We start from the raw sequence: 21,141 nt of genomic DNA, 5'->3' as shown, positions 1-21,141 counted from the left end.
ACAAATTAATCTAATGCTGAAGAACTTTAAATGACCAATCAAAATATTTTAAGATTTGTGTCATTCTGATTGAAAGAGAAAATCTCCCTGCTTTTAATTTTTCTTCTTTCACTATAGCACTAAATTTCAAACTCTGGTTCGAGAGAAACTTAAAACTTGCTTAATGATTTTACGACATCACCTAAATGCAACAACTAGTTACCTGAAACAATGTGTGTGGTTATTTTTTCTTTCTTTCTTTTTTTACTTTAACTTTTTAACACTTGATCACTCATTAATAATTAGTTAATTATCACGCAATATGAAAGCACCAAGACAAATCCGGGTCTTTTATTTCAGGATAGTTCTTTTCAAACATAAATTAAAAAATAAATAATCTTGTTAGTTGTGAAGAATTGTACATTTAAATTTATAAAATGGTTCGTTAAAAACCATTCATTCGTTTTCGTTTAACGCGTTGAAGTCCTTAACCAATCAGAATGCACGTAGAGACGTTTGTCCAATCACGTTCAAGCTGCTCTGGTTCGCTTCCTGGATTCGAAGTGCACGTTTTCTACTCGCCACTCTGATTCTCTTCCAGAAACAACGAGGTAAATTCAACATTAACAGCTTAAAATGTAGTTTTTACTTTTACTGTTTCGTAAATTTCCTCTCGCTGAGATTTTAATCCATCTTCGGGTTCGTAACATTTTGGTTTGCATGAATCAGCTGATGGCAAAAGACAAGTCTTTGAAAAAAAATCCCCCCAAAGGAAAGAAATCCAGTTTTAATGAGGGAGAAGAAGCCATGGAAACTAAAACCAAGAAGAAGAGAAAACACGTGGAAGTAGAGGTGGGTAGAAGCCTTTACACTCTCTGACTTTTATGTGTTTTATTGGAGTTTTATAAGTACTTTATTTATCCCAAAGGAAAATAAAATGTTGTCATAACTCATATCGCATATCTCCAGTAGCAGTCAATGTTGCAACGACTCAGCAGAAGCCTCTGATTGAAAACTGTGACAATCTCAGCTCAGTACATTTAGCATGACACAAATTACATGTTCTGGAACATATATATGAACACTTTGGCAGACAATAGTTTTTCTCCATATAAACTCTTCTATTTGATGATTTTTGTTCAGGAAGTTCCAGTTCAGATTCCATGTGTTACAAATCCAGATGAGGAAACAAGCAAAAAGGACAAAAAACTCAAGAAGAAGAAGAAGAAAGAGGCAACAAGAGAAGCTGATTTGGATCGAGCTGAGGTGAGGAGCTAAACCCATCGAACAGTGGTGGCTACCGCTAACTGAAAAGTTAGCCTTGCTAACCTTAGTCCTTATCCACTAGTCATACACATTAGTTTACTCATAAACATTAGTTTTGCTAACGCTAACGTGCTACACCAATACAAAATTTATGATGCTAATGTGCTAATTTCTACTATGTCGACACCCACCATGTGTCAACGACACAACGTGTGTTTGTTTAAATCTCACTTGCTCAACACAGTTTCTTGTGAGGAGAGGAAATTAACTGCGACATACGCAGACTTCAAAATAAGAGCATGAATATAAATGTTTAACCAAAACTTCAGCGCAGATTTAAAATTTCATTCAACTGAAAGTTTACAAAACGACCAAGTAAATTAGTGCTTTAGACTTTATGTGGGAAAACTCATTTAGGGGAAGCTAAGTGTGCTAAACATGGTCAAAGTTAGCTAAAGAACCAAACATGGAAAAGCAGCATGCAGCTTCTACGCACCACAGATCTGGAACAGACATCCAGAAAACTGCAAAACTGCTGAAACACGGAGATCCTTTAAATCAAGACTAAAAGTTTTTAGTTGTTTTGAAACCATAAAAAGTCAAACCTTGACCAACAGATTTGATTTGTGTTGATGGTTTTGATCCTGGTGCTGATCAAAATGTAATGTTTGTCCTTTTTGTTAATACCGCTAAAGGAAAGATTAGCGCATTAGCTTACATGTGCCCAGCGCAGGTTTTACTTTCAGCACATTGAGATGCCATCAACTGTTTGATTGTTTTATGAAGCATTGCTCTGGAAACTTTGAGTTTTATTTAAAAATAAAGAAATAATTCTCAGTTTTTACATCAGTTAAAGTCCTTGCTTCCATTTTGTCCCTTAAAGTGCCTTTACGTCACAAGTCTTTTGCCTCTGTGGTTTCGGTCAGGAGGCCGTTAGAGCTGGACTTAGTGGAGGGACTCGAAGTGTCGCATGTGTTATGCTGACATGTCGGTGCGACTGGAGCATAAATGTGTTTTTCCGAAGCAAACCGTTGCAGCTTGGCGCTGCGGTTTTTCTCCTGGAGTAACAGCCTCAGCTTCTTCCGAAACGTTTCGCCCATGAAGCCGTAGATTAGCGGGTTGAGGCAGCTGTTGGAGAAGGCTGCGAGCCGGACGGCGTGGCCCGTCAGCGGGTAAAGCTCCCACAGCGTGTCGGCGCCCGCCGCGTCGGCGCCCGCCGCGTCGGCGCCACTCAGGAGGTGAACGCTGATGAAGACGTTCACTGGCAGCCAGCAGATGAAGAAGACCAGCACGGCGGCGGCGATCATGCGCAGCGCTCGCTGCCGGCGGGGCCGGTGCCTCTGGCTGCGCCGCAGCACCTGCGCGATCCTCCAGTAGCACACGGCCAGGATGCAGAGCGGCAGCAGGAAGCCCAGCGTCACCTCCAGCCACTGCACCTGGCTGACGTTGGCGAAGCAGAAGTTGAGCTCGCCGGAGTGCTGCACCTGGGCGACGGCGAACGGCAGCAAGGTGAGCAGCACCGCGAACGCCCAGATGAGGCAGCAGCTGCGGCAGGCATGTGCGGCGCCGGCGGCGATTCGGGTCAGCGCCGCGAAGCGGTCGAAGCTCATCCAGGTGAGGAAGAAGATGCTGCTGTACAGGTTGACCTGCTGGAAGAGGTTCATGAAGGTGCAGAGGCCGGCGTTGTCATAGTAACCCTTCTTCAGGTTGAACACCTCGATCAGGGAGTCGGCCACCAGGATCAGGTCGGCCGCCGCCAGGTTGGCGAAGTACAGGTCCGGCGCCGACAGCCGGCCCCGGTGGGCCAGGTTGACCACCAGGATCAGGAAGTTCCCCACCAGGCCGACAGGAAACAGAATCAGGGTGTAAAACCCGGACAGGAAGAGGTGGATGAGGTAATGCTCGATGTTCTCCGAGGCCCGCTGGGTCAGGTTCGGCAGCACCGTGAGGTTCTCCCCAGCTCTGGGATCCGTGAACATGTTTATGCCCATATCAGGCTTCATAGCCTTCCCGCGACCTCCACATGACCTTCACTTCCTGTTGAGCTCTGAAGATGGAGTCGGCTGCTGGACAGAACAGGAGGAATTTTTATAGATTCATACATCACATTTGGATCTGGACAATAATCAATAACGATATAAATCACGATAGACACCTGATCAAAATCTATATATCGTTCCCACACGTCTGAACTGGAGGTGATCTACGCCATCTTGGTAGGCAACGGCAGCACAAATCATAAATGAAGCGTGGCGCCGAGACCAACAAAAAGGAAATATGTTGACCAATGTGAGAGAGAAAGATACATGAACAAAATGGCTGCTGTTGTTGGGATCGACCCATATGAGACGGAAAAGGAAAACATGTCAGACGACGTGAACGAGCTGCCTCCGATCTCATGCTACGATAACGTTAGCTAGCTAGTGAACAGGAAGAGTGCGAACAACATGGAGGAGCTTCAACTGAAATCCATACAATCAATGTTTCAACGGATTTGTAAAAGACGTCTGAACTCTTGAATAAGAAGGTTCTGGTGACTGGCAGAGTAAGAACATGCAGTAAGAAACACGTAGGCTAAAGCTACATTAGCTAAGCTAGTTTAGCTAGTTCTGCTGTAAGTACTACAGTAAATATCTGGTATTTATCTTAGCATTACAAAGATGGGAATAGTACTCAAAATGTAGCTATAGCTGTAATGCGCGAGAGCTAGTTCAAATCTTGTGGCTTGTTTACTGTTGTCATAGCAACTGTCACGTCAGTTACTTACGGACACCTACCAAGATCGCTGTCGGCTACAAAGTTAACGTCACATGAGAACTTTGTGTAGGTGATACGATTGATAGAATATTCAATATTTAGAATATTGACTGAACTCTGACCCAGAACCGCAAAGCATTCTGGGAGATGTAGGCAGAGGAAAGACTCTAGCTGACCAACCATCTCATTGCTAGCAAAGCTGGATTGGTGGAAGCAACTGACTCACCCGCTCTTTGGTTGCCTAGCAACAACCTGCTGGGTAACAAGCAGTTTCATGTCCCACCAAACTTTGGTTGCCTAGCAACAGTCTGTTAAGTAACTTGCGCAGCAGCAGTTTTAAGTTTTCCCTCTTTGCCTCAAAACTGCTAAAAAATTTTAAAAAACAGCAGCAAGGATAGAAAACTGGATAAAACAGTTTGGTTGTATTTCAGGTATTTAAAACAAAAAAACTAATCAATAATTATCAATATCGACTGATATGAAACGCTTGTGTTGTGATACTTTTTTCAGCCCTGATTTTAGATATTTGTTTAATTATAGATTTTCCTTTTTCTTAAGGTTGGGTAACATTAGCAGCTCTAAGCCGGTTTTATTTGGTGAGACTGGAGTAAAAAAATGTCTGTTTGGATTGTAAAGGCTGCAGATCCTTTAGATCACAGCAGATTCATGTTCTAGAATGGCCTAGTCAAAGTTCGGGCCTGAACCCTGTGTAGATCATCGGACAATTGATCATTTTGGCAGAAGGACGGGAACTTTTATCTGCAGCCGCAGAGAAACGAAGAATCAAAATGGACGCCACTCTGCTTCAAAATGAAGAAAAAACGAGAAAAACCTGAATCTGACGGTCCAGAACTTCACAGATCGGATCAGAACTCCAGATTACCGGACCAGATTATCTAATCCCAGGTTCTCACATCAATAATCAATCTAATTGGAAGCTAATTTACTGAGTTATTCAGTTAGATTTTATTTTATTGGCTCAACCTCGCTTCACAAAGCAAATACCGATAAAGAACCGGGTCAGGCCTACCTTTGGGTCGGTTCTGGACGTGACGGTGAACCCAGAGAAGTGACTGCAGGTGATCCCAGGCGACATGAAGCTAAAGCGTTTTGGTGTTTACTAGCAACACCACGGCGGGCGGCGCCGGCCAGATCCAGCAGAACTTCCCGCTGGTGTCGGGTCCAGTTGGGACTCCTGACCTCTCCTCTGGTGAAACTTCCTTTAGACGGTGAAGGAGATGTAAATACGGGCTGCGTGTTTAGCAGATAATACCCTTTGTTTGTGTTTTATCATCTTTTTATTAGCCTTTCCGTTTGTTGTGAAATAAATGTTTTAATCCAGCAGCAGCTTTACGTCAGCTGATTACGTTTGGGAGAAAACTCCAGTCAACAATAAATACATTTCTAATGGTACTTTCTCTTTACCCAGTCAGTGTTTACATAACTATAATACTTTAAACTTTTTGAATTATGCATCTAAAATCAACCAAAGTATGAAAAAAAACTAAAGCTAATAATAACTTTTAATGAAAACATTTTAAGAACTGAAACTAACTGAATTAGACAAAATAAACTGAACTCTAATGGAAAAGTTAAACTGTGATAACCCAGGACGTTGGAGCGTAAATGAGACCCGGTTCTGGTTCCAGCTTGTGTAACGGGTCGGCTCTGTTCCTGGAACCGGCCCGGCTTCTGGAAACAAACCGGTTTCGGGACAGAGCTGAACTCACGCTGACCAAATGTTTCCAAGCTGCACAGATTTTTCCTGCCGTTTCTCTAAATGGGCCTTTTGTGTTCAGTTTTTAAGAACCAAACGGTTCTGAAAGGACGGTTCTGTTGTCGGGCTTCGAGACCCGACTGGGAGTCTTTCTTCCAAAATCACGTCTGTCAGAGAAACCAGTCAACTTAACCGAGTCTGGATTCCCACCAGCTTTAACCCGCTCCGGTCCATTTGGTGAGGTGTGAATGCTAAGCTAACTCTGGACCTCCAGACGTCGGTCTGGGTTCGGTTGAAGTGAACTCTGGTTCGGTTCAAATGCATATATGAACGCCAAGTGGGCCTAATGAAGATCTGTTTACATAAAAAATAATCACAGCAACAAATTCTGCAAATGTTCATCATTTATTTAATTTAATAAACTTTTAAACAGCAGAAAACATTTTGATTTCAGATTTTTCAATCTTTCATGAAATGAAAATAAAAATAAACGCTTAGAAAGTGAAAGGAAACGTCCACAGAGTTTTAATCTGTCGGATGTCAGTTCTGATTCTGCTTGGATCAGTTTGTAGAATCAAGGTAGCAGCTTTACTGCCGCTTCCAGCCATTACAGCCCCTCCCCCACATGTTGCTGCCCAACTAAAGTTACTAACAGCTAAAGTTAGCTTGTTTAAAAGTCGGAACTTGATGTCTGTTGTTTCTGAACCAAAGACGGTTTCATCTCGGGCTGCGTTCACACAGCAGGAAAGTGTCACCAGAAATCTGTTTGTTTGTTTTTTACTTCCATATGTTTACATTTGATCCCTTTGTCTCTTTCTTATGTTGAAGTGGATTTTAAATCTTCACTCCAAAAACACAAATAAAGTATCTTTGGTCTAGTTCAGGGGTGGGCAGTCCTGGTCCTGGAGGTCCTGGAGGGCCTGGAGGTCCTGGAAGTCCGGTGTCCTGCAGCTCTTAGTGTCTCCCTGGTCCAACACACCTGGATCGAACAGCTGAATCTCCTCCTCAGTGCCGTCAGGTTCTGCTAACGACCTCATTACTTGACCAGGTGTGTTGAAGTAGAGACGCATCTAAATGTTACAGGAGACCCTCCAGGCCTGGAGCTGCCCACCCTGGTCTGGTTTCCAGTGCAAATATTTCAGTACAGATGGAACAACAGAAAACTAAACTATGAATGTTTGTTGGGGTAGAAATGTGCAGTAAAGTCTGTCTTGACCTCGTTGAGGCCCAAATGGAAGCATGAAAACATGAAGTTTGCGTCATAGTTCCCTTTAAAATCCATCGATAGAGCGGCGGCGGCGGCCATTATTACTTCCGTAAACAGAGCGCCGTTGTGACGTCAGCGTTCTTCTTCTGCGCTTGCGGTTTGCAGAAACAGATATAAAAGATGGCAGCCTATGACTCCATGTCCTGCAGCGTGTCTGTGATCTCGATGTGCGGCGCGATGATGTTCCTGTTGGGCTGAGCGCGGCCGGGCCGCCGGCAGCAGTCCCGCAGCTGCCGCAGCGCCCCCTGCAGGCTCTCCCGGCTCGGCCGGTGCAGCAGCAGCACCAGCACCATGCTGCCACTGCTGCCGGAGAACAGGACGCACTCCGCCACGGTCAGAAAGGCCCGGTCCAGGCGCCTCTCCTGGCCGTTCTGGACCAGCCCGGCCGCCCGCAGCAGCGCAGCGCAGTGGAACAGCTGGCAGAGGAAGACCAGCACCGTGACGGTCAGAAAGACCGGACCCTCCTCCGAGCCCGACAGGAAGCGGCCTTTCGATCGCCACTGCCGGACGCAGCCGCTGACCAGAAGTCCAACCTGCAGGGCGTAGGGAACCAGGACCGCCAGAGAAAGCTTCGCCGCTGCGTACGCGACCCCGGCCGGGGCCGGATCCATGACGCAGTCCTGCCCCGGCGGCAGGCCCCGAAGCCCGGCCAGCAGCAGGCTCACCGCCGCCGAGGACAGCAGCACCAGCGCCGCGCAGACCGTCGGCTTCCGCAGCGGCGCGTTGGACGGCGGGTCTAGGGTGAGGACGAACGCCATCAGCACCAAGACCAGAACGCCGCAGAGAGACGCGCCGTTGACGGCGAAGGAGAGCGCGGCGCAGCCCAGCAGTGAGTTCGGCATGTATTTGGGTCGGTGCGCCACGATGTGGAGCGACAGGAGCAGCAGCAGCAGCTGGAGGCCGCAGAAGACCCAGAGGAGGCAGTCGAGCCAGGCCAGCCGCCGCTGGGCCCGGAAGGTCTGGACGAAGCTGAAGACGACGAAGCAGCCGGCGCAGAAACCCAGCAGGGCCACGGCGCTGTAGACCTGGTTGGTTCTGGAGGTCAGGCCGTCGGCGGCCGTGATGTCATGGACGTCATGGACGTAGGTGTTGGTGGTCCCTGAGCTGGAGGCGAGGGCAGCGGTGGAGCTGAAGGTGGGGATGAAGGTGGAGTTAAAGGTGGAGCTGGTCGGGTTGGAGTCGGTGGTCGGATCAGACTGGAAGGAAACAAAATCAGACGATATCGCTGAAACGATTAATCGCGGTTATTCATCATGATCGGAAAATGTTTCCTGATTTTCTCAGTTGACTGTGTGGTGTCTTCTTTGTGTTTTTATGGTGAAGCTTTGAACTGAAACCTGCTATACTGACATAATCAGGTTTATTTGTATTTATTTTATTTGTACAGCACAAGGCAGTTCAAAGTGCTTTACATCATAAAAACACAACATTTAAAAAGTTTTAAAAACCGTCAACAACTAAGAAACCAGTAACAAATATTCGACGAGTTCCATCATCAAAACACGTCAGAAATGTTGGTCAATGTTTCATTTATTATTGTTCAAAAGCAGCTCTAAACATGTGGGCTTTTAGTCTGAATTTACAGGAAATCAGTGTTTCAGCTGCTTTGCAGTTTTATGGAAGTTTGTTCCAGATTTGTGGATTAATTGACTGGTGTATACAGACTCTAAAAAAGGACATTTCTCTTTTTGTTTGATTGCATAAAGGAGAGTTTGGTGGTTAATCAAAAAACCTACAAATTTCTGATATCCAATTAATAGACAAAAAAAATCTATTACTAAAATAATCTGATTATTTGTGGTAACATAATTGAAATAATCAACTAATTTAGAAATCGATTCATCGTTTCTAATGTTTCTCTTTTTGTCTTTTTTGCTTAAAAATGTTTAAGTAGTTAACTGAAAATCTGAAGAATGTGCAAATTTCTTATATTTGAATAGTCAGAATAGTCAGTTATTCTGACAATCGATTAATAATCAGAATTATCAATATAACAACCGATTTTTTTGACAATTAATTGTAAGAATAACTTGTAGGATAATCGATCAGTCCGACTTGTCAGCTAATCATCAAGATAATCGATTAATCATCAGAATAAGTGATTTCTGAAGTAATCGCTAGCTGTGGCTGTTGGTGTTAGCATGAACTTCCACAGCTTGACAGGAGCTTCCTCCTCTGGTGCGAAGTAGAAAAACCCAAACATCGCCGTTCCCCACAGGACGCCTCTCTCTCTTCCTGAATCGGGTGAAAACTAAACGGACTCTGATCAGGAGCCGGTTCCACTCACCATGTTTTCACTCCTTGTCTTCTCGCCTGCTAGAAAACGGCGCTTAGCTCTGCAGATGATGCTGGTGGCATGGCCCCGTCTGTGGGCAGTTCCCCCGCTAGCATACTTTCAGAATGACTTCGGCACCATGTGACCTAAACTTCCCCTCCCTTTGGTTTGTCATCATCACAGCTGAGGGCTGTGAAATCAGAAACACACTGCCTGCCCCGTCCAGACACGAGAGCAGCAGAGAGTCTGCTGCAGAGACTCAGGAAACCCGGTCCACAAGTGGCAAAAAGCTGAGGGTATTTTTAGCCGACCAAGCGTTTCTGTACGTTGCCAGATGTTGAGAAACAAGCAACCAGCTCTGTGAACAGAAGCTCAGCTGCTTGTAAACATCATGCATTTACACATTTAATGTAAAAAAGGAGGATATGACTGAAGTTAAATAGCCAAATATGGACTATTTATCCACTAATCGGGAGAGATCAGACTGGTTTAAAGCAGCAGTAATCTGTAAAATCTATTTTTTATCTTCCCATCGGGTTTTAATGTTTTTCTCTCACCAAAAACAAACCTGGAGTTTTGCTTTTTATTTTTTTAAATGTAGGTTTGAGAAATCCTTTCATCTCCATGGCAACCATTCAGCTGTTAAACGGCTGGGTGGACCTAGCCCCGCCCTCAGCTCCTTCAGACTAGCCAGCAGCAATTAGCAACCAGCTGCTGAGCTCATTATAGGAGCTGCTGCTCAGAGCGACGCTGGTAGAAACGTTAAAGGGTTAATAGAGGAGCCATGTTGGGACGACTCCCTGGAGGCGGAGCTTCAGGAAGAGCAGGCGTTCTTAAGGAGACAGAGGCCCAATTTCAAGGAGTTAAATCAGGAAGTAGCATTTCTTTTAAGTCATGTTTGATATATGTAAAATTTTTATAACAACTGAAGTTAACATAGTTACTTGATTATAACGTAAAATGTCACTATTTAGCTGCAAAATACATGACATTAATGATTACAATAGTGTAAAAAAAACAACTTACTTTAGGATTTTTTTGTGTTTTTGAATGTGTTCCACTGTCTGTAAAACCCTAAATAACATTTTAATTCTCAGGTTTTTGATTAAATGTTTTTTGTAAGTGAAACAGAAGCCTCCAGGTTTGGTCCTGCATTCGGCTCCACAACTCGGATGGCTTTCAGATCTTTGACAGTTTATTTTCTATCTTAAAGATTACAATGGCATGTAGCCGTGCGTCTTTCTGCAGAGATAATCTCTGTTTTTGTTTTGTTCAGAAAGAAGGTTAAGCTCAAATCAGCAACTTCATGTTCAAAAACAAGCCCAAAAAAACAACTCATTAAATGTCCAAGCGACTTTGGGAGGAAACAAACCCAAAGTGGTTGGTGAAAGCAGGCCCAGCACGCTGCTGTGGAGCAGCGGCAGGAAACGGCCCTCTGAGCTGCAGCGCAACAGGAAGTGATTCAGACGGGTTCGTTGGCCTTCCTTCTGCTTTGGAGCCACAAAATGTCACCGTTTATTTTTGCTTCCAACTTTCAGAAACAGAGAAAAAATGTGAATTTTCTCAGTTTTCAGAGCCTGAGCTGCTGCTGCTCAAGGGATTTAAAATACTTTTTCTTTCAACCTTGTGTGTAGTCAGTATCTTACTAGGAAGGAAACATTTTAAAGGATATTTTCAATGTAAAAAAGCACAAGTATGGATATATTTGATTAAATACAAATGTTTTATACCCTTTATATTACATTTAAATTACTTTTATTTCTTAAAAGATGAATTTGATGAATTTTGACATTTTTTTACAAACCCATTTAATTAAAATTTTACTGAAAGCCTATTTGTCTCAGAAACTTTATCACTAAGTTAAATACACCATATATATTAATTACAAACGGATGGATGTTTTAACGACTTTATTTCTGCTATGATTGTGATTTTACACTTACAGGTAATAAAAACATGACATTTAAAAATATAAAATCATATTAAATCAATAAAAACCCAATTAAAACAAAAATGTGGGATTAATACAAAGTATGTTTAATACCTGCTTCAAATTAAAAATTACTTTATTCATCCCAACGGGAAATGAAATAAATGTTATTTTCAAAAGGTGCTTTTACAAACGATGAATGGGCGAACACGATCACTTCTTCGTGGAAATCGGCCGTTACCGATCGATGGCCGATGAATCGGATCAACACTAGGGCTGTAGTGATACAATAATCTCAAGATACGATACGATACACGATATTCTGCTCACAATACGATATATATTCATCAAACGATACAATTTAACACACTTTTGCGATTTTCTGAAAGATTTTAGAGGGACAGAGTGATTTTGGTGATATTTTGTGACTGGATTGAATTAATTTAACTGAAAACTGATTAAAAGCACCAACTACACAATACCTGGCTCTGGTTGGACACAGACTTAAGTCGACAGCTGGACAAAAAGAATCAAAGAAGTGGTGAGAAAACATGTTTCTTTTAGTTGAAACAGTACAAACTGTAGCTTACATGCATTTGTAAAGTAAATAAATGCACCAAGTACCTGCTCTGAACAGTTTGATACCTTTTTAACCTTCACTTAACATCTGAAGGAATCACTCTGACCCTGATGACCTGATCACTCTCCCGGCGAAGCAAGCAGTGAGTGAGCCAGGTGACAGTTGGATGTTACGATACTTGTGGATGAATATCGATTTTTTTAGGAAAGAAAATATCGATATATATCGCAAAATCGATATTATTGCACAGCCCTAATCAACACCAGTTTGAGTCTGAATGGTTTAAAAAAGAAACGAGTGAAATCAAATGAATGTTTCTGACCTCCATGGCAGCTTCCTGAGGACGACGGGGACCCCGAAGGACCTTTGACCCCTGAAGAGAAACGGGTCCTGGAAAGGAAGCTGAAGAAAATCCGGAAAAAGGAGGAGAAGAAGAAGCTGAAGGAATCCGGACGGGCCGACCCAAAACCCGCAGAACCCGGACGGAGCGCATCCAAGCTGGCCTTGGACTACCTCACATGGTAACGAGGAGCTGAAATAGACCGGGTTGTGATTGGTCAGATAATATTCCAGGTTAGAATCTACTAACTCGCTCCCTCTCTGGTTGCTTAGCAACCTGCTGGGTAAGAAGCAGTTTCAAGTTCCCCCAAAATTTCGGTTACCTAGCAACGACCTGCTGAGTAACTGGGGCAGAGACAGTTTCAAGTTTCCCCTCTTTGCTTCATGACTGCTAGAAAATTAAAAACAAAATGGAGGGAAAACTGGATAAAACTGGAAAAGTTACGCAAACAGTTTGGCTGTATTTCAGATATTTAAAACAAAAAACGAATCAATAATTATTGAAATCACCTGATATAAAACAACGTTCTGACACCAGAATGAAGCTTTTGAGATTTTATTTTTATTTTTTCAGTCGAAGCAAAAAGAAAACCTGGAGATGTTTGTTCTGATAGACGCCCGTTCTGTGTAGACATCAGATCTGTGTGTCCTGCAAACGTATTTTTAAAAATATGTTTCTACTTTACTTCACTTATTTGCTGTCAAGTGAAGTTATACAAGTCAGCCAAATTAAAATGCAGTTTATAGAAATGAAAGTAAAAGAGCAGATTTGTTTCTGGAGGCATCGTGTCAGCCGATGCTTCTGGACCAGAGAGTGAGATCTGGGTGTTTTTGTTTGTGACCCTGCAGCTGGGCGGAGAGCCGTTCGGCCTGGAAGTTTCAGAAGATCCGGCAGACCTGGTTACTGCAGCACATGTACGACTGCGAGGAGGTAAATAAAGATAAAAATAACGTCATCTGCAGTCTGGACCAGCGCAGGCGTTAAACTCAACTTCCTGTTTGCTTCAGGAAGTGAGCTCATTTCTATAACTTCCCCTAGAAACTACTAAATATTTTACAAGTTACATTTATTTTTACAGTGGCGCTATTATTCAAAAGCAACTATTTTGATCTTTCTTTTGATGTTTTAATGTTTTTCCTTCATCAAAAACAAACCTGGAGTGTTACTTTGATTCTTTAATGCATGTTTGAAAAATCCTTTCATCTCCACGGCAACCATTCAGCTGTCCAAAGAGCCTATTTGGACCTAGCCCCGCCTTCATGGCGCAGCTCCTCCCCCTCTCAGCTCCTTCAGACTAGCCAGCAGCAATTAGTAAACAGCTCATTAATAGGAGCTGTTGCTCAGAGCAACGCTGGTAAAAACATTAAAGGGTTAATAGAGGAGCCATGTTGGCATGACTTCCTGAGGCGGAGCTTCAGAAACAGCAGGAGTTTTTAAAGAGACAGACCCAATTTTAAGGCATTAAATTACAGTAATCTTTTTAAGTCATATTTGATATTGTCAACTTCCTAAAATAATGACCTAAGTCGTTTTGTGGCCAAAAGGGATTTTTTTTTTGTCCAAAAATTATGTTTAAAACTAAAAACGAACCAGCAACTTTTAGGCCGTCACAATAACAGATTTGTTTGGATGATAAATTGTTCCAGATGTTTTTACGATAAAGGATAATTTTGTTGTTTTGAGACCATTTTCCATTTGAAATAATGGTAATAACTACATAATAATGCAAGAACACATTGTCAAATGTAAACATTTAACACTGGAAGACATTTTAAATATCAAAAATAAATAAAACAGAAACAAGTAAAATAAAAGAAACAAAATTATCCTTAAACATTTGGTTGAGACCAAAACACCAGACTGAAACTTTTGTCGTCCTGCTTTTGGTAGAAGAGGGAAACAGTAAGTCATGCAAATGGAAATTATTGAATGTTTTTTTAATTAATCTTATGATTAATTGAGTTATTGTTTATTAACAATTACCAATATCGACTGATATGAAAAGCTTAAACTGTGATAAGCTTTTCAGGCAATTTGTCCAGCCTTATTCAACAGTTAGACTTTATTATTTTTTAAAATAAAAAGCTGTAAAATGTATCTACATTAATCAAATCTGACAGACAAACTAATTCCCTTCCTTCAGGTTCCAGACGATACATTTGTGGTTCTGCTTCAGTATCTGGAGGGACTGTTTGGACAAGCGAAGGAAACGACGGTCCAGAAGGCCTTGGCGCTGGTGGAGGAATCCGGAAAGGCGCCACAGGACGCGTCTGTCCAGCAGAGGGCGCAGCGGGCCAGAGAAGTCATCCAGCTCTTCTCCTGACCCTGAGGGACTCCTGCACTGACATGAGGCAGGAAGAGACCCAACCAAGGCGCGCTGCTCCCTGTAAATAACATCCAGCGTGATTTTCTGTGCTACTAAAACCTAAAAACACAAACTCTTCCTCATGTTTGCAACATTTTGAATCTCAAACTATTTTTCAAAAAGATGATTTGAGTCTTCCAGACGTTGTTTTCACGATGAGGCGAACGATGAAAAGCTGGAAAATCAGGAATGTTTATGGTTGGGACATGTTGGGACACGTCAGACCTGTAAACAGGTCCAACTGACACGACGCTGTAAAACTCGCTGCGTTATTTTAACTCACCCGAACCATAACAAGCTGCTCAAACAGCATTGTTATATACGACTTCTCATCTGTTTTGATCAGAGATTTACATACACTCATAACGAGAAAGAATGCCACATTATTGTAACAGTATTTTTTCCCCATAAAGAGTAAACAACTTCACTGTTTTATTTTGATTTTTTAAAATCAAGTGTAAATTTGTTGAAAATGTCTCTTTCATCCATATAGGATCAGATATATAAGAATTTTTAGTGTAGCATGTTATTAGGCAGTGGGGTATGGAAAGCCAGAAGTGCCACAAATCACCACTTTTATACATATTCTAATTTACTGATTATAATCAGTTTTGAACACAGATTTACATACTTAGCACAGTTATAAATGGCACATTTATTTGATGTTTCTTATAATAAAAAAAACATTTTTTTCCTATAAATGATTTTAGAGTTAATAATTTCCCTGCTTTACTCTGTTTATGAAAAATCAAGAGTAAATTTATTGTAAATGTTCTTTTATTCACACAGAATCAGAAATATACATTATATGTTCAAGTGTACATTATTACCACTCCTGATACTTGAAGTTGGTTATTTTTTGTAGTTTTTAGTGTAGCGTGGTATTAGGCAGAGGTGTATGGAAAGCTAGAAGTGCCACAAATCACCACTTTTACCAACCTTCAGGTTAAAAAGCTACACAAAAAAACACCTTTTTATGCCTTAAAATGGTGTAAAATACAAAAAAAATGGTCAAACTGCTGCTTCTTATGATGTAAGACTGCCTTCTGAACTCCAAGAATTACTGCATTTATTCAGGTTATTGAATGTTGCATGACAGTGACACATAATTGCATTCAAGGTTAGAACGGTATAAAAAAAACTCATTTTAATGACATTTTTGCCGGAGTGTGATTTTGTGTGACTTCTTAACCAGATGTGTAGTAAAAGTGGTCGTTTGTGGCACTTATGACTTTCCGTAGTGTGTGTAGAACAGCCTAAAAGCACACTAAGGTATCAGTAGTGTTACTCGGGATTTGGTCCAGGAGCCAAATTCTGGACCAACCTCCTGATACAACCTCACTACCTCCTGAGGTTGTATCAGGAGGTAGTGATACAACCTGCTGTATCACTAATAGCTTTTTTTATTTATATCCTCATTAAAGTAACTAAAGTATTTATTAATGTAGGGATGTAAACTTATAAGTTAATACTTATAAGTTTACATCCCTACATTGATTCACAATCAAGGAAAAGGTTTTGTGCAATAAGCTACTTTTAAAAGGGCATTTTTTTTCAAAATGTTACTCAAGTAAATGTATTTGAGTACGACTGATCTCTGGGTTTAAGCAGAATCTTTATATTTTCAACAAGGTTGAGTTCTTTTCTAATGTAAAAACTTAATGCAAGTTTGCGTTATCCAGCCCAAAAACCGGTTCTGATGAGTTCTGAGTCAATGTCCGTTTGGCTGCTAATTTGAGGTGAATTTGAAGAGCTAAAAGTTGGTTTTTCATCATGAAAACGGTGAATTTATTTGAATTAATGTTGATTAAAGCCAATCGTTTCTTGATATGCAACTCCTCAGTTTGGTTCTGTTCGGTTCGGTCCATTCTCTGCCTGTCAGAAATGAACTGCTGTTCTCATTTTATTGTCACACCTCCTGTGTTGCAGCGCAGCAGATGCACTTTGTGGTATTTTCTTGCAGAACCTCAAAAGTTATTTTAGACGGTAAGAAATGTTTCAAGATGCTGTGCAGTCAGTGGGGTCAAACTAAGGTCACTGTAAGGTCATGGCTGGTGTCGTTCCAGATCAATCAGCTCAGAAATTAAAGGAAGTAATTTTTTTCCCCTTATGCTCTTATAGACCATCAAATATGCTGAAGTATTACTGTTCATCTCCAGGTTCAGGTTCTCAACGTTTTATCCCTTTAATACAGTCATTACCTAAATAATTGTATTAATACAAGAACAAAGTAACACAAGTAATAATGAGCAACGCAAGTCATAAAAATACAATAAAGTTAGAATAACAAGTTGAGTAAAGTCGTAAAAATAGTCATAATGAGCAACTAGTTAGGAAAATCAGAATAGTCGTAAAAAATGCAATAAAATCTCGGCAAGAATAAAATCACAATAAGAATAAAGTTTTACAGTTTTTACAAAATTAAAGGTGTAATACCAGAAAATAAAGTTGTGGAATAAAGTCGTAATAGGCAAATAAACTTGTAATGATACCAGAATAAAGTCGTACGGTATAACTATCAGTTAGGGTTTGTTGTATTATTACTTTGTTGCTCAATTTTTATCCTCATAATATTATGACTTTATTCTTGTAATTAAAAAGAACATATCGCATTTTTTGTTTGGTCTTGTTTTAATTCCAATGATGTTGCGTCCGAACAACACATAACATAAATACACAGGTTTAAGTCCAAACTACATATAAAACATCCAAACACGCGGGACTGCTTTTCTTGTGGACCTCAGAGACTCAAACTGACCAGAAAGTCTTAAAAAAACAACAAAAAAAAGTGAACATCCTGTTTGTGATGGAGATCTTCACAGCTGGTCAAAAAGGCCCGTGTCTCCTCTCAGGTGTTGATCTTCAGCCGGCGCTGTCGTTGCACCTTTCTCCTCGTCTACCACACAGAAAACAGCCATGCTTCAGTAAAACCGAGGAAATTAAGACATTATAAACAGACTGGTGTTGTTGAGCTAACGTACTTGGCTGTGACTCAAAGGAAATATTATTCAGGGTGAGGAGAGCCCGCAGCCTCGCTACCTCTTCACTCTGCTTTTGATAATCCTGTCAAACAAAAAAATATATACAAATAAATATCGCCCATACATTTAGATAACCAGTATTAGGAATGCGGTTAATGAACCTAAACCGATCTTATTGTTCGACAAACTTAACTGATATGCCGCCATTTTAAGTTTTCTCTTGTAATCTTTCCTTAGCATAAAGAGCTAAATGTTTCATAAAATGCTAACGCTTCTCCGTCATGCAGCACCTCGGCTGAATGAGCGCTATTAAGTAATTTAAGTTGACTCCTTAAAGGGGTTTGTAGGGTGTTTATATTTTAAAACTGAACCATATAAAGTGCATTTTGAATCCCGGACTGCTTCTCTGTGGCCTCCGCCATCTTGTATCAACTGGGTTTGCTATGACCAGCCGCGCCCTCTGCTGGATGGCGACGGAACTACAACACTAAAAACTATTAAGCGGATGTGATTAGTTAATCGATTGGAACCAACGTTGTAATAGTCTTGGATTTTTCATTATAGTTTAGTTTTATTTCGTTGTGACTTTTCGCTCGTCTAATTTAGTTAGTTTTAATTAGTTTAAGAGTGGGTTTGCCAGGTTTTTTTTTAATATGGTAGCAGTACTTTGGTTGATTTCTATAATTATTTTATTGTAATTATGTATACTAAGGTTGGGTAATAAGAAGATATAAATTTCAAACAATTTTTCCAATTATTGTTGAACAATAAATGACTGACGTTTAACTACCGTCGCCATTTTGCAGACGAGAGTAGCACTGAAAGTACGGAGCGCTGTAATTTGCCGGTAACTGTTGTAAACTGCTTTTCTGTTGGAGGAATGAGTTTGACAAGCTAATAAATAGATTAACACAAAGACGGTGTTTATTATATCTATTTTTGGTGTGCTTCAGTTAGTTTTATAAACGGACCGTACAGCTCCAGCTAGTTACACTTTTTCCCCATTCATTACACCTTTTTAAATTATTTTAGTTGACAAAAATGTTCTCAATTTCAGTTTTTGTTAGCTTGTTCATTTTAGTTAACTACAATAACCTTGATTGAAGACAATTTTAACCTAATAAACGATTAATTGTAAATTGTTTGCATTCCTAATCAGCATACTTCTTGGCATTTCTGTAAGGAGTTGTGTTTTTCTGAACGTGTTTCAGCCTTTGCAACAGTCTCTGTCACTTTGTTGCTCTTCAGGAGTCCAGCATCCTCAAAAACGTCTCTCAGAAGGTTGTTGTAGCCCTGTGACAAACAGAAACATGAGCAGCACTCAGCCTGGTGGGTTTAATGTTCAGGTGGGTCAGAAATGTTATGTTTTTAATCTGCTGCTTCCTACCTGCTCAGTAATGAGGCCGTCGTAGCGAGCCTGCTCCACCTCGTCCCATTCCTTCTGCAGCTTCTCATTCAGGGTGGGGTACACTGCAGACCAAACACAGTCGCCATTAGCGCTGACATGCACAGCGGTCTGGAAGGCGATTTTGCCCAGACATACCCAGCAGCGAGTGTGGATGGCAGACAAGCGGCGTCTCAAAGGTCAGCGAGTAAATGCAGGTGCTTGGCTCCGACACCTGGACCAGTTTGCTGCTGTTGCTGCAAACCAGAACCACCTAAACAAACACGACCCCATTTTTAGTCAAGGGTTCATTCTTTTACCTAAAATCCAGCTACGCCACTTCCTCAGGGCTGGCCCAAGCCTTTTTGGGGCCCTGAGCAAGTGTTCATTTGGGGCTCAATACCAACATGTCAACACCAAATGTTTTATCATTTCTAGAGATAAAAAAAAAAAAAAAAAAACACGTTAGGATGAGATTTATGCCTCATTAGAACCGAAATACAGTATATTCTCTTTTAAATGAGAGTTTGTAAAAGTAGACCATTACTAATTGTGAATTTCCCTCTGGGCTTGTATTTGGCTTAATTCAAATACACCACTAAAACAGAAACAATCAATCAGAGCCAGGAGGAGGGTCTTATCGCTGTCAATCACTCTCATGCTYGCCCTCTCCTGCTTGCTCTTTGCTTCTTCTGCTACAAACATCAAGGCTAGTTAGCATAGCCACCTGGGATAGAGGATAAATGATTTTTCTGTAAATGTAAGTTGATTCTTCACCATTAGCACTTAGCACAGCGGGTTTATGGGATTGATTGACAGCGTTAAGACCCTCCTCCTGGCTCAGATTGGTTGTTTTTGGTGCATTTCTTCAGAGGGCAATAGTAGAGATCAATCTTTTCACAGATTATTTGTCTCATATTACACTGTCACAACATGGTGACAGTTTTATCAAACTTTTTTTTGTAAAAGTTATATACTGCAGCATTAAGGAACCAGGGTTAGTACTGATGAGTCACCTGGTTGGTCAGAGGAGGAAACTGGTTATTCTTTGGTTGAAGCAGAAGAATAACTGTATTTTCAGCACCTTTGTTTCTCTGTTTCTGGTTCCACATGTGTCGCCGTCTCTCATCCACATGCCTGTAAAAGTATTGTTGGTCATTTCCCACTCCTGCCAGATCCTACCAGAAAACAACAAAGACCCACAGAAACACTTAAAAATAATAATAATTCACAAATTAAAACCTCTAATGAAAGCATCTGTTTTGGTGTCATCTTACCCCAATATGCCGCTGTAGGCATTCCATCTGAATGACTGCTCGTGCTGAGTCACGTTGTGGAAGGGACAGAACTCGTATTTATACCTGCAGAAGAACCGGTTACAGGTGTGTTGTTGGTTCTACATGAAGTCAGATGTGAAATGGATCAAACACATGCATGTTGCTTCTTCAGGTCAGGGTGTTTCACTCACATCGATTCTGTGAGACTGAAGCACTTTCCTGCAAGATGATGAAGATGCGCTGGGCCTTTAAGAGAATATTACTACAGTTATTGATGAGATACAGATACATTTCAGATTTCAAATCAATAAACAATGGTACATGATTACTGGAAGTAAATATCCCATTTCAGTTTATGAACAGGATTTACAGCAGGGGACTCAGCACACATCCCTGAGGAACACCAGAAAGGACGAGGTAACCGCCATCGGGGAAGTCCAGGGAACCAAAGGTTTTCCAGAATTAAATCTCATTATTTTATGGTGAATTTTTAAAGGTTAAACATAAAATTTGACTTTAAGCTTATGGCAGCTGTATCCAAAATGATCAGACATTAAGACCTTCAGGATGTCTCAGGCTTTAAATTAGATCATTTCACTTTACCAGACACAGGCGCAGGAGAGACTTTGGGCTGCAGCCTGTTTCCCTGCGCCATGAACGGGTTGTTCAGCCTGAAAACACAGAGAACCAGTGAAGACAAAACAGCAGCAGAAAACCTGAGACATATGAGACATTAATTCACCAACCCAAACGTGTTTGGCTCCTCCACAATCTTCATTTTCCCAGCCAGTCCGAGGCTGACTGGATAGAAAAATACAAATCGATTATCAAATAAAAGTCCAGTTATTTGTTTACTAAACATTAAGAATGGAAAACTTACAGAAAAGCGACACGCAAACAAGCCATGTCCTCAATAAAACATATATTCCGCTATTTAAACTCCACATGATGGATTTTTGGATGAATAATCGCTACATTTCCGGTTCCTTCGTCTGTTGTGTCAGGTGGTCGGTCACGTGACAA

General features: G+C 41.2%; 4 protein-coding genes across 6 annotated transcripts; 1 reads left to right on the top strand and 3 right to left on the bottom strand.

The window, feature by feature from the left end:
- Nucleotides 1-478: 478 nt before the first annotated feature.
- chlsn (cholesin) lies at nucleotides 479-14,911 on the top strand. Of its 2 annotated transcripts, XM_008436334.1 has the most exons (6): nucleotides 479-590; nucleotides 709-831; nucleotides 1,123-1,245; nucleotides 12,105-12,292; nucleotides 12,960-13,041; nucleotides 14,255-14,911. In XM_008436334.1, exons 2-6 carry the CDS (start codon nucleotides 712-714, stop codon nucleotides 14,432-14,434), a joined length of 693 nt encoding a protein of 230 aa, XP_008434556.1. In that variant the 5' UTR covers nucleotides 479-590; nucleotides 709-711; the 3' UTR covers nucleotides 14,435-14,911. The 2 variants fall into 2 exon arrangements, with proteins under 2 accessions (XP_008434556.1, XP_008434555.1); XM_008436333.1 differs by lacking the exon at nucleotides 479-590 and having other exon boundaries at nucleotides 597-831.
- On the bottom strand, nucleotides 1,795-5,082 carry LOC103481069 (G-protein coupled estrogen receptor 1). Of its 2 annotated transcripts, none has more exons than XM_017310892.1 (2): nucleotides 5,033-5,082; nucleotides 1,795-3,311 (listed from the first exon to the last, which is right to left on the bottom strand). In XM_017310892.1, exon 2 carries the CDS (start codon nucleotides 3,246-3,248, stop codon nucleotides 2,139-2,141), a length of 1,110 nt encoding a protein of 369 aa, XP_017166381.1. In that variant the 5' UTR covers nucleotides 3,249-3,311; nucleotides 5,033-5,082; the 3' UTR covers nucleotides 1,795-2,138. The 2 variants fall into 2 exon arrangements, with proteins under 2 accessions (XP_017166381.1, XP_008434552.1); XM_008436330.2 differs by lacking the exon at nucleotides 5,033-5,082 and adding an exon at nucleotides 3,401-4,322.
- On the bottom strand, nucleotides 6,145-9,491 carry LOC103481070 (uncharacterized). The gene is made up of 2 exons (XM_008436331.2): nucleotides 9,274-9,491; nucleotides 6,145-8,182 (listed from the first exon to the last, which is right to left on the bottom strand). Exons 1-2 carry the CDS (start codon nucleotides 9,274-9,276, stop codon nucleotides 7,115-7,117), a joined length of 1,071 nt encoding a protein of 356 aa, XP_008434553.1. The 5' UTR covers nucleotides 9,277-9,491; the 3' UTR covers nucleotides 6,145-7,114.
- A 2,177-nt stretch (nucleotides 14,912-17,088) lies between the features above and the next one.
- gnptg (N-acetylglucosamine-1-phosphate transferase subunit gamma) lies at nucleotides 17,089-21,131 on the bottom strand. The gene is made up of 11 exons (XM_008436329.2): nucleotides 20,999-21,131; nucleotides 20,865-20,919; nucleotides 20,722-20,789; nucleotides 20,310-20,364; nucleotides 20,119-20,202; nucleotides 19,926-20,019; nucleotides 19,001-19,115; nucleotides 18,845-18,927; nucleotides 18,622-18,750; nucleotides 17,458-17,539; nucleotides 17,089-17,372 (listed from the first exon to the last, which is right to left on the bottom strand). Exons 1-11 carry the CDS (start codon nucleotides 21,063-21,065, stop codon nucleotides 17,293-17,295), a joined length of 912 nt encoding a protein of 303 aa, XP_008434551.1. The 5' UTR covers nucleotides 21,066-21,131; the 3' UTR covers nucleotides 17,089-17,292.
- Between the last annotated feature and the right edge of the window lie 10 nt (nucleotides 21,132-21,141).

This window comes from Poecilia reticulata, linkage group LG19, assembly GCF_000633615.1.
Source record: "Poecilia reticulata strain Guanapo linkage group LG19, Guppy_female_1.0+MT, whole genome shotgun sequence".
NCBI classification, from domain to species: Eukaryota; Metazoa; Chordata; class Actinopteri; order Cyprinodontiformes; family Poeciliidae; genus Poecilia; species Poecilia reticulata.
The sequence above is the reverse complement of the archived record's forward strand: the minus strand, read 5'-3'. Positions and strand labels throughout refer to the sequence as shown.